Raw genomic sequence first — 12,461 nt, 5'->3', positions numbered from 1 at the left:
ATTACAGCACTATACTGCATGGCCAATAGTGAGAATAAAAAACCAATTACACTGGAACAATGCAATTCGCAGGCTGAAATAACATAACTGAAATAGCATTAAGCATGAAAATAACGATTCTACCCCTCTTTTGCTGTCCTTACTTTAACTTGCTTCAGATTATTGAAGAAATTGTTTTGGCTATATTAGGTCCTCGTGGTCTACTTTTTTTTTCATGATTTTGTCATCACAAAGTTCAAAAAGGGTGCAACAAGTCATAGCTTGTGTAAAATTTTGCACCTGTGCAAAGATTGGCCAAACTTAAAAGCAGGTACATTGCTTCCTTCAGAAAAGAAGACCACAAGACTAGCTGCTTCAGCATGAACACTTATTCTCAAAAGAGAAAAAACAAGAATTGAATAAACAAATGTCCTCACCTTGCAATAGCACTCTGTAATGCACATGTCAAAGAATTCACAGGCTTGACTGTAGTCTCGCAGAAAGCGACCGTGGAAGTATACCACAAAATTTCAAAACAATGATAACATGGCTCAACAGAATGAAAAAAAAAAAAAAAGTGGCCCAACTAAGCCGTGAGAACTACAATGACCTGAGAGAAATGAAAAAAGTTTTAATGCAATAAATCACATGCATGCCGCCTGGAATTGCAGGATGAGAGTTTTTCAGTATTCAGCAATGAGAGATGAATGAAGCTAACAAGTTTTCAAAATGAATTTTGGCAAGTGTTAGTGTTTAAACATTGATACGGTATTCATCACTGGCTTAAGAGGCACTGAACAACTTCAGTGACAAAAAAGAAACTTGCACGTCTGGCAAGTATAATAAGGGTGGGAAAACTAGGAACCACAAAATGCACCCAGAGTGCATAAATTTTTAGATAACAAGTCTTTCTTATTCTTACACATGCTGATTATTCTATAAAGTAAGGCCCAAGAGTTATTAACACATGTGAAGGCTGGCTAAGCAGCATAAATCTTTGGCAAATGTGCAATGCTTGTCTGCACCGCAAAAGTTTTGTAAACCGGTATAATGTTGCCAATGCAGTGTAAAACAGAACCTTGGAAGTGTAATAGAAATTTGGATTGCTAATATATACACAATCTGAGGAAGCTGTCCAAAGTAATAGAATAAATTTCAGCAAAAACAACAAACTAGTTAGCATAAAAGGGTTAGATTATTAGTGCTCTACAGCATTGATGAACCCCAGCATGGAGGCATTGCTGAAGACAAGGACTCATGCATGGATACATGTTATATTACATTTTAAAAGGTGACAGCCAGCAGTTAGGTGAATGAATCAGCTATTAGGGGGCTGTTCATGTCTATGTAAATGCTCCGAAACCATACAAGGTTGCCACAGTTCAAATAAACACAGAGCTCACTGTCATCAGTAGCCCCGATAAACTGTCTTTGCCTCAAGAGAAGGTTCACCATGATATACCGTATACACGCGTGTAATGGCCGCACTTTTTTTTCTGAGATTGGGGTGAAAATCAGGAGGTGCGGCGATTACATGAGAAAAACGACAGCAAAAAAAATTATTTGCGGTGGTACCTGCCTTTATTATTGTCAAAAAACTCCTCGTCCTCCTCCGCTAAACTCGTCGGGATTTCAGGCTCATCCCATGTCCAAAACATCACTCCTCGTCGTCGTTTTCCCCCTCCTCTGAACTCATCGGGACTTCAGGCTCGTCCTTGTTCCAGATGAGGTCATATTTTCCCATCGAGGAAAAAGAAAATCTTCAGCTCACGAGCACAGAACAAATCAGGGCAGCGATGCGTTCCGATTGCGAGATCGCACGTGATATGCTTTGGTCGATCGAGGAAATGGCTGTAAAACGGAGGAGCAAACATACTTGGATTGGATTGGATTTGCTGGCCTCACCCTTTGTAACGGGCGGGCATCGCTGCGGCTAGCAGCGCCCCCTTTGTAACGGAGGTGGTGGCCGCTGCCCCCATGCTCGACTTTTTTTTTTTCTCAAATATTTTGTTCTTAATTCTTATTGGCAATTCTACTTCTAACCTTACGCTTCATTTTAGCTTTCACTTGATTTTTGGGCCCCACCTGGCGGCAGTAACCACAAAACGTTCCATATTTCTTGCACCGCACAGTAGACGGCACTGCCCAACTTCCTGAAACTCATGGTGCGGCTTTTACTCGGGAAATTTTTTAAAAGTTTTTTTTCCCAATTTTCTTTCTAAAGTTGGGGGTGCGGCCATTACATGCGTGCGGCCATTACACGCGTGTATACGGTATAACCTCATATGCTTCTGAAAACCACGAGTCAAACAGGTTTCGTAATTACACCACAAGATTCACATGCCACTTGACTCAGGTGCTCTCACAAAGCAACACCTCTGGTAGCAAGTCATTGCTAAAATTGATTACCATGATCATTAGCACCTCACCAATTTAACCAAAGAGGTATGAAAGCATATCTCTTTGTCAAACCACATTTTACTGAGCAGAACACACAAAACCAAGCCATTCCCATTTAATTCCATGGGCTCCCGGCCAAAGGTGTGAACTTCACCCCCGACGGCTAGTATTTGGCTGCCCTTCCAAATTCCTTAGAGCAATAATTAATGGCTTGGCTTAGGAAACTTGCAAAAGGCTAGAAAAACATGGCTAACAAAAGAATGCTCGCAAAAGAGTCATAAAAACATCACCAGCCTGAAGCGTGGGCACAGCCCTCCGTCAGGATGAAAGAGAAATCACCAGTGAGAGAAAAAACAGCATGCCATATTCAATGCACCCCTCTCTTTGAGAGCCAATAACACGTGTAAGGACAATTGACATACACTATTTTTCTGGAATCAAACATGGATAAATCAAAGGCAAGCGCACATAATATATCATTACTTGTACACTAACGTGTAAATAACAACACAGTAGATATCAAGCAAGACCCCTACCCCTTGCGCTATGAATATAAATAAGATTCAAGACACCCCATGCTCATAAACATTAACAACCATGTCAATCATGAATAAGTACCATGACAATTGTAGTTTAAAAGAGAAGAAACACTGGTTTCCTTTTGCATTTGCCTTTTGTATTGGTCAGCTAGTTCTACAACTATTTCTTTCGGAAAAGTTTGTCAGTGCTTAAGCTTCACGTGCTTATATGACTCAATCGTTTCCAGTCATTTGAAATAAGAGAGCTTATTTATCGCTCCACAAGAAAAAAATTCGCTGCTAAGGGTACCACCATATAATAATTTATTTTGACCTTTGTACCCGCGAGTTTAGGTTAAATTTGCCTGCTTTTGAATAATGTATAGAGTCAAGCTGCACCATTACAGTGTTCAGCCAAGTAATCTTTAAAAAAATTATTTCTGCCAAAATAAGCCAGACAGAATGGAGGGAACATCAGCAAGCAGTGGTCAGCCATAATTAGGTAGTGGCTGCTGGATGAATGCCAACTAGACATTTCCTGTTATGTCGAACCACACTGTACACTAGCTGCAAATAGGTAATGGCAATTGTTCACTAAGGCAGCCCAAAGCCTTCATAGGCTGTGGCATTTTCGCAGACTAAAATGTCTCAAACCTGAGATGACAGTCACACGTCGCGGGTCGGAGTAATCACCTCTGAGAGGCCGCTTTACAGGAAGAAGCGGTCGTTGAAACGCCGGCAGTCTCTCACTGGCTGAGCGCTTTTTGTCTACCGTCCACCAAAAGTAACTAGGCTGGTGCCTTTATAAGGCTGCAAATGGAGCTCAGGAGTTCCAGTCGTCACCTTCAGGCACGGGCTGCAAGCCAAAGTACTTGAGTGCAGCTACGGAGTTTTCCATGCCAATGTTGTACAACGGATGGACTGTGGTCTACGACAAAGAAAGAGAGGAAAAGGAAAGGTGAAACAAGGGCCCTTAACTGCACAACTTAACTCCCTGTACGACTGTAGCGTGCAAGCAACTTCGCTGTCAAATTAAACTCGAAGAAACTGTGCGGCAATCTCACTGGAGGAGATTTCCACAAGTCTATCAACTCAATGTGTTTATATGAAATGCATTAAACACGAAAGCATAATAAAACAGGAGCTAAATCATGTGTTAAAGCTGTTGAGATGCAACCTAAAGCTACTTTGAGAATAGCTAAACAGCCAAGAAAAATAAAATCAGGTTCAAACCTTTGTTAAACCAATTACAGCGTGAAAGCACGGTTAAGCTGCAGTTTCAGGTGTACTATAGTGTTTAGTATGAGCTGCAACGCACACAATGCGGCAGATGCCGTTCTAGATGCCTAGTGACCTGAACAGTACTCAGAATATCCACTGAACTATGAAAAGAGTGAACAAAGACTATTTAATGTTTTTACTAGTTGAATGCCCGGTGTGTAGCACGTTCTTTTAAGATACAGCAGGAACCACAACTATGTTACTCTAGGCCTGTTGCAACTCATATTGATAGTGGCAGCACATAAAGTGAAGTTTTCTCTAAGCTTAGGAGCCAAAAATATGTCATTTTGGTAGTCCAACGGAAGCTCCATGCTGCCACCATGCAATTAGGGTGACTGACACAGTGCCTTCCATAGTGGAACCGCTACAGCGCCGTGAGAAACTCATTACCAGAGTGCACCACTTCTCTCTGCTTGCCCCTGTATCTGACACATCTTTCAGCAGCAGTGAATGCTACTTGGTGGAAGTTATGTTTTCTTTATGCCTCACTTAAATCTACCAAGAATAGTCTATGACACTTGTAGGAATGACTAACTGCAATACTCAGAAACTGACTGGAGTTTTGACCAGATGATGACACCTCAAAAAGCGTGTTGTCAGGACAGTGAAGCCCTGTGCTTTTAGCTTCGTATCAGCCCTTTACCCGCAAATCTTTTGCCTGGTTCTCTTCACAAAGAAACTGCACATAAAATGGTAGTACCAACTGTAGCTGATTTGTGACGACTCAAATGAAGTCAGAACACATGAATTTCAGCCACATAGTGTCACAGAAGGCCCCATCTGTTGTGTGTTTGTGGCTAGGCTCATAGATTGTTCCAGCCATAGTGTGCACACTGATAAACCCATTAACATCAAATCTTCCAGACTGCCATTTTGAAAAGGGCAGGTTGAATATATACACAAGTTTAGCACTGCACAAGTATGCACACTGTTCTAGTAACACAGATCACGGAAGCAGAGGAGAAGAAAGTTATGAAAAAAAAATGAAAGGCACACTGCATGAATGCCATAACAAAGGAGGTTATGAAAAAAGAAGATGTAATAAATATGAGTAAGTTTTTAACTTTAACACATTTTTACACAGACCAATTTCCAGAACATACTGCATGCAGTCAAGTTCTCTTCTGTTTACTGCAGTGTCATGGTCAAACAGCAGATTGGTTTGAAGGGTTTAATGTCCCAAAGCGACTCAGGCTATGAGAGACGCCGTAGTGAAAACATTCGGAAATTTCGACCACCTCGGGTTCTTTAATGTGCACTGACATTGCACAACACATGAACGCCCCACCGTTTCCCCTGCATCGAAACACAGCTGCTGGTGGTCGGGTTTGAACCAGGATCCATCGCGCCACTGTGGCGGGGCAGTCAAACAGCAACGAAAGACACCAGCGTGGCTGGATAGTAATGAGAAATAGTGCTCGTTCTCAAGATGAGCCCCAAACATAATGGCATTTAATGGGAAATGCTCTGTTACATTTACAGACCAGCAACATGCAAGGGTGGCGCTCACAGACGCCGCAGCAGATGTGAAGTGAAAAGCGGGCTTAGCACTTATAGGAATATACATGGAAGCAAATTTTTTCAAAGTAGCGTTCGGATTTCAAATGAATCTACAATGTCTTTCTTTGGTGCAGAGCAATCATAAACATTCTAGAACAGATTGTGAAAGTATTACACATCATTTCACTGGCCAAGTGCTTTTAAAACATGTGAGGGAATGAGTTGGGAGCGCGACTCACAGAAATATATGCTAGCAGAACTTGGCATAATCATTACCTTGCTTTGCAGGACAACAATAAAGGCAGCCAGTCGTTAAATGTGAGTGCTTTGAAGAACTGTGCGACAAAGTGTGCTAAATCATTTCAAAGGCAATCTACTTTTAATGCGTTGCTATTATTATGCCGGACACGCTACTGAACGGCCAATTATCTCCTTTGTAATTCTCCGAACCGCACATGCTTCTTGTGTAGCTTGACACATTCCCGTATGCACTAAATTTGCATACTAATACTATCGCTCAATATGCAAAATGCAACCAAAGCAGAACTGCATTATTAAAGCACTTCTCAAATGTCATGATAAGGGAACAAAAGAATGGAGCACTATACCAGACACTGGTGCAGATGACGGTCGGTTCGAGATCAGATAGCCCCGATGGCCATGAGCGTGCGCGCCTTGTGCATGTAAACACTGTTTTGGTCGTCTGCTGCTGTGTGCAGTTTGTTTATCGTGCTGTAAGAGAACCATCCTCAATGTAAGGGTTTGTATTGTTTCATGGCAGTATTTACAAGGAAATGTAGCCCGTGCGGCCGCTTGCCCGACTAGACGAGAAGCTTCCGCGATTCAGAGGAACACCCAGCGGATAACGGGCCTTTTTAGGGTTGCATCTGGCTTCACAACAAATATTTATTGGGGCATCTTAAAAACAGATTGATTTCAACACGATGTAGCATACTTTGTCACACTTTTTTCCAAGCAGTTGCTAACTTTTAATGACTGATCGCCTATATTCGTGCTTTCCAAAACCGAAAAATATTTTGGTAAGTTTTGCTTACACGTGTTTCTTTGGGTCGCGCTCCAGGCTTGTACCCTCCCGTATGTTTCGCAATGTTTTAGGAATGCTCCAACTTTTCACCGAGGTTTCATACCTTCCGATCTGTTATAGGACATTCACTATTACTCTGCACTAAGGGACGACATAAGAGGCGCATTGTGAAATGATAAAACTGCGTTGAAATCTTTTGGTTCCGTGTAGCTATCTGGGCACTAAACCTTCTTTCACTCCCCGTTGGCCCAACCAGTTAACAGAAGCGCCACTGCATCTTGCTTACGTCACAGAAAGGTGTTGGTCTATAATATTTTACTGTTATTAAACCCGCTTTTAAGGAGAGTTTAGCTATATGAACACACAAATAAATCTAAGTGGTGTCATGAACTCAATCAAATTTAGGTGCAATTTACAGTCACAGAGGCTGCTACAGCTCATCTGCAGGGCTCAGGTGTTAGATCCATGTCATATGCAGCACATACTAGAATCAAATCTCGTTATATTGTTACGTGGTGACAAGCGAAGAGGACAGCACAACATGGCGACAGGGTGAAGGATGATTTAATGGTTGGCCTAGCTCAATGGCTCCTCTCGCGCTACTGCCTATCTTCTTCTTCGCAACACTTCCTGAGGCCACCGAGCGATCATCTCGATCGATTCGCTTGAAGTTGATGGTGACGTGACGGTGAGGATGTTCAAGGAAAGACAGGAGTGAATGGCTTGCTTGCCACCACGACGTCTGATGCGTGGGTGATCCGCCTCTCTTGGAGCTGTTCAACCATCCATCACCAGAGTCCATGGGACCGATGGCTCGAGGTCATGTCGGGCGGCTTGGGCGGGGGTTGCGTGTTCGTGTCCATCGGTTCCTTCGGGTCATTCGGGTCTTTCGGGTCCTTCGTCTCGATTCTGGTTGGTCTGTCTGTTCTCCTTGTCTTCAGGTCCGGGCTGGGGGCTGGGCGGTGGTAGTTGGTCGGGTCTGGGCTGGAAGGGCTGAGGCGAAGCTGCTCGGCGATGACTCTGGGCCCTCGGTCGATGGTCCCGGCTTACAGATGGCGTCGATGCTCCAAGGCGAGGATGGGGATGACGTATGCCGCACCTCCAACCAAAAATGTTACGTGGTGACAAGTGAAGAGGACAGTACAACATGGCGATAGGGTGAAGGATGATTTAATGGTTGGCCTAACACGAGGGCTCCTCTCACGGCACTGCCTATCTTCTTCTTCGTAACAATATGAACACCACATTAACTAACGTTTGCTTTCAAAACCCCCACACGATTTCCAGTCTTTTGAATGTAAAAATATTTCAGAACCATGAAATTCAATATAGCACACGTTTCAGAATAACACAGAAAATTTATTTTTTCTTCTATAATCAAGAAACACCAGTATTACGAATTTGGCTAACTTTAATGACGCTGCAACTCTCCCGTGAAACAGAAAGCGTCATTTCGGTGTGTATGCCCCGTGGGCTGTAGCTACCATCATCACCATATCTGCCAATTCCTAGGACCACCACAAAGCTGTGGTTTGTTATGCAGCAGCCAGCAGGCCTAGCCCCCTGCCTTTTTGTAGTGGTAGGTTTTCAAGACCTCGCATGGACGCAGCTACATCATGAAGAGTCTCCTCAGCCTACCATTACATTTGAATTCACATTACCCCTATGCCATGGGCAGGAGCTGCCAACTCTGGTCGCTGCTTTCGTATGGGGGCATGGTATCAGAATCAGCCTGCCAGAACCTTTTGCAGAACCCTTTGCGTGGTCAGTTATGGCTGCCGGTGGACTGCGCGACGCTCTTGTAGCTTCCTGCGCGCAAACGTACAGGGCACAAAAGGTAGGGTCAGAGGCGCTCAATGTGACAAGGGCCGAAAATTTTCCCTAGGTGTGTGTGAATATTCCAATACGAATTATGCCACGGGCAGGAGCTGCCAACTGGTCGCTCCTTTCATATGGGAGGGTGGTATCAAAATAAGCTTCCCAGAACCTTTTGAATTCTCGTTCCTTCTTTGTAAACCGTGCATCAGTAGCAAACACTCTTGTGAGAAAACAAGCAGGGACCTACTCACTTCACAAAATTTTCCCTAGGTGTGTGCGAATATTCAAATACGAATTATGCCACAGGCAGGAGCTGCCAACTCTCGTCACTCCTTTCATATGAGAGGGTGGTATCAGAATCAGCCTGCCAGAACCTTTTGATTCTTTCTTCTTTGTAAACTGTACATCAGTAACAAACACACTTGTGAGAAAGCAAGCAGAGACCTACCCACTTCATAAAATTTTCCCTAGGTGGTGTAAATATTCCAATACGAATTATGCCACGGGCAGGAGCTGCCAACCTGGTCGCTCCTTTCATATGGGAAGGTGGTATCAGAATCAGCCTGCCAGAACCTTTTGCATTCTCGTTCCTTCTTTGTAAACTGTGCATCAGTACCAAACACTCTTGAGAAAGCAAGCAGGGACCTACCCAATTCATAAAATTTTCCCTAGGTGTGTGTGTAAATATTCCAATACGAATTATGCCACAGGCAGGAGCTGCCAACCTGGTCGCTCCATTCATATGGGAAGGTGGTATCAGAATCAGCCTGCCAGAACCTTTTGCATTCTCGTTCCTTCTTTGTAAACTGTGCATCAGTAGCAAACACTCTTGCGAGAAAGCAAGCAGGGACCTACCCACTTCATAAAATTTTTCCTAGGTGTGTGTGAATATTCCAATACGAATTATGCCATGGGCAGGAGCTGCCAACTCTGGTCGCTCCTTTCATATGGGAGGGTGGTATCAGAATAAGCCTGCCAGAACCATTTGCATTCTCGTTACACGCCCCGGCGCGGTGGTGCACTGGTAAGACGCCCAACTACTGTGCCGGAGTACCCACGCTCGATCCCGACCACAGCAGCTGCATTTCGATGGAGGCGAAACGAAGAAGTGTCAGTGTGCTGTGTGATGTCAGCGCACGTTAAAGATCCCCAGGTGGTTAAAATTACTCCGTAGTCCTCCACTACGGCTCCTCCTTCTCTCTATCCACTTTCCCTTTCGTCTTCTTCACTTCTCTTACGGTGCAGTTCAGGTGCCCACAGAAACAAGTGTGACAGACACTGTGCCTTTCCCTTCCTGTGAACCAATTATTATTATTGTTATTGTTCTCGTTACCCCTACGACACGCAGGCACGTCCATACGGCTTGGTTGAAGAGTGACTTTATATGTGGGCTGGTAGCTTACGCTCTCGCGTCATACTCTTAAAGGATGAGCTTAAGTGTCCCCAACAATGTAGCACCTTACACTGATAGGGCGTGATAGCAAAATAATGTAGCAGGCAAAAGAAGCTTCCGCTGTTGCTTTCAAAATTCAACTAGCGTTAACCAGAGCTAAACCACAACTAATGTTTTTATCTCGGTGTTGCGTGTAGTTCACTGGTCAATCATTCGTGCCATTCGCGCGTGCGGGCAGGTATTTTTTATTGCGGGTGATCTTACTGCAAAGCTTGTACGAGATCTGATGATCGATGAATGCAGCAAGCGATGGTGCCAAGAAGAAATGAAAACAGTTCTTGCCGCAGGAAACAGTAGCCACATTGCAACAAATCAACGCAGGGATAAAGAAAATCGGCCTCCGCAGACAGCTTGTCATTGCCCTATCGGCCATCGCAATCATCTTGAAAGACAAAAGCAAAATCACCAAACTTCACTGAACACTGAAAGTGAGGTCCCATCAAACTCTACTGTTTTAATTGTGCATGCACAAAGTCCACAATTATATTGTTTGGTGCAATGACGTACCTGATGAGATGTTGCGCAAAGTTGAAGCTTTAGAAAGTTTTTAATCGGCCATGGGTGCTGCATGCGGCAGAAGAAAATAACTTCTTCAAATAGTTCAAACTATTTCTTCAAATAAAGCAGCTCTGAAGTAAGCGCGACATTTTCATTTCAGATTTCCGTTGTCTGCACACGTGTCTATTGCCAAAGTACGTCATTTTCATACCAAGGTTTGATCACTGGCTTATAGCTGCAAATGTTACATTACAACATTTCAAAATAATGAATAATTTTCGGCAGTCCCGCATGATTTGTTATATTGAGATTCGACTGTGTGCATAGCACAACAGCTCTTCTCTTCCACTTAACAAAACGTGCTTGCTGCATGAGTAGAAGAGCCTGAGCCGGTGACTTACTACCGTAAACTTGAACTAGTACTTATTTAGCGTATACAACTTGCACGAAAAATTCAGAGATGCTCTCTAACTCACCAGCTCGTTCTTGGGGTCTCCCAGGATACAGGTGGTGCCCAAAATACCACCGCCAAAATGCTGCGCAACGCTCAGGCCGCTCAACAGGTAGCAGGTGTGGTAGTAGTCTCGTGGCCTGCAGGGAAACAGGACAGAATGAAAGAAAACGCAGCTTGGCAGAAATGCATAGCTTACAAGAATGCAGAAACATGGACAAACAAAGAGAAAAGAAAAGCGCCTAATGTGTGCCTTTTCTCTGTATGTCCACACTTCTGCGCTGCTGTAAGCTATTTAAAGCCTCCCACTTCGCTCCGCTTTGCCACGCGGTGAAGCTTTAGACGGACAGATTTTCCCAACATGGGGTACTAATGGCAATGCATTAAAATTACAACACTGTAGCACTAGTCACAATGGGTAACAGTGCAAGCATACATTGTGATCTAACAGGGGCATCTTATGCCTTGCGGTCTCTCTGTGCCTGCCCACCTGACCACCTGCTGTCACCATCATAGAACATTTTTGCTCTGCAAGCTTCTGCCCAGGCGGCACAAGTAATCGGCTCAACATTGGCACTTCATTGGCAGTGCAGTGGTCCGATGTTAGGCCAAACATTGGTGACACAGTACTACCAATATTGGCCTGATTGTTTGTGCTGTCTGGGTGGCCGGCACTCTTCAGCATGTTGCTATTTTGTTCGGCACTAGCGCAGCTGTACCTCTGATTTTACAATATTACTGCATCCCTAGTCTCTACCCAGCCCTCTGGAAGTGCGAGACAAGGAGGAGCGAGGCTCACTTTCCAGGCTTGTCGACCAGGCCGCCATTAGGCTCCTGGCAACAGATGAGAATGTACTCCTGGAGGGCCGCTTGGTCGAACATCCAGTTCTCCATGCTGAGAGACTCACTGCCCATAGAGAAGAGAACCTTGTGCAAGAGAGGGAAGGCACCCCCTTGCCAGAAGGAGTAGCAACCGTCCACCAGCTTGTTGGTGCGCCCCTGGAAGCCACCCTCAAACCGCATCTGCCGGTTCACCAGCCACCGCTGTGCAGGTCAAAGGAGGAAAAAGCAGCAGTGGATGGGCTAAGGTCAGGAAATTCACAACAGAAATACTGCTCAGCTGTGGGGAGAATGTGCTTGCGGGCTAGTTGTTTCAAAACATGGAATTCAATGTTTCTTCAAAACATTTTAATGAAAGCATTAAGCGCTACTTGATGACTAACTATATATAAATGTCCTTAATGTCCTGAATCTTAACAGCTTTGATACCCTGTCAGTGCCATATTGTATTAAAATACTGCGCTTTGCGGCGGCGGCGGAGGCGGAAGAGGCTTACCGTGGAATGAAAAAGGTATCACACGGGCAGAGAAATGCTTAGTCAAAGGTTAGCGGTAATGCAAATGTACCTCGTTTTGAGGCATCACCTATTAAGCGCCCATTTCCTGGGTTCTGCGCCTTCACTGTATTGAAAAACTTATTTGCCTGTCGATCTCAAATTGTCGACATCAATGTACAGCA

The 12,461-nt window shown here is 44.3% G+C and overlaps 1 protein-coding gene across 3 annotated transcripts in view; it reads right to left on the bottom strand.

Annotated features, from left to right (window-relative positions):
• Positions 1–538: 538 nt before the first annotated feature.
• The window catches only part of Fntb (Farnesyl transferase beta subunit), a 30,760-nt gene continuing 18,837 nt past the window's right edge, over positions 539–12,461 (bottom strand). Inside the window, exons 10-12 of one of the 3 annotated variants that reach the window (XM_084582375.1) lie at positions 11,743–11,987; positions 10,969–11,083; positions 539–3,825 (exon numbers count right to left, since the gene is read on the bottom strand). In XM_084582375.1, coding sequence (XP_084438501.1) covers positions 3,721–3,825; positions 10,969–11,083; positions 11,743–11,987 — 465 coding nt within the window. In that variant the 3' untranslated portion in view covers positions 539–3,720. Of the gene's footprint in view, positions 3,826–6,236; positions 6,411–10,198; positions 10,559–10,968; positions 11,084–11,742; positions 11,988–12,461 lie in introns of those variants that run through there. The other 2 variants (XM_084582374.1, XM_084582373.1) reach the window with 2 other exon arrangements.

Source organism: Amblyomma maculatum, chromosome 10 (genome assembly GCF_055883805.1).
Source record: "Amblyomma maculatum isolate TAMU_Amacu chromosome 10, ASM5588380v1, whole genome shotgun sequence".
Taxonomy (NCBI): domain Eukaryota; kingdom Metazoa; phylum Arthropoda; class Arachnida; order Ixodida; family Ixodidae; genus Amblyomma; species Amblyomma maculatum.
The sequence above is the reverse complement of the archived record's forward strand: the minus strand, read 5'-3'. Positions and strand labels throughout refer to the sequence as shown.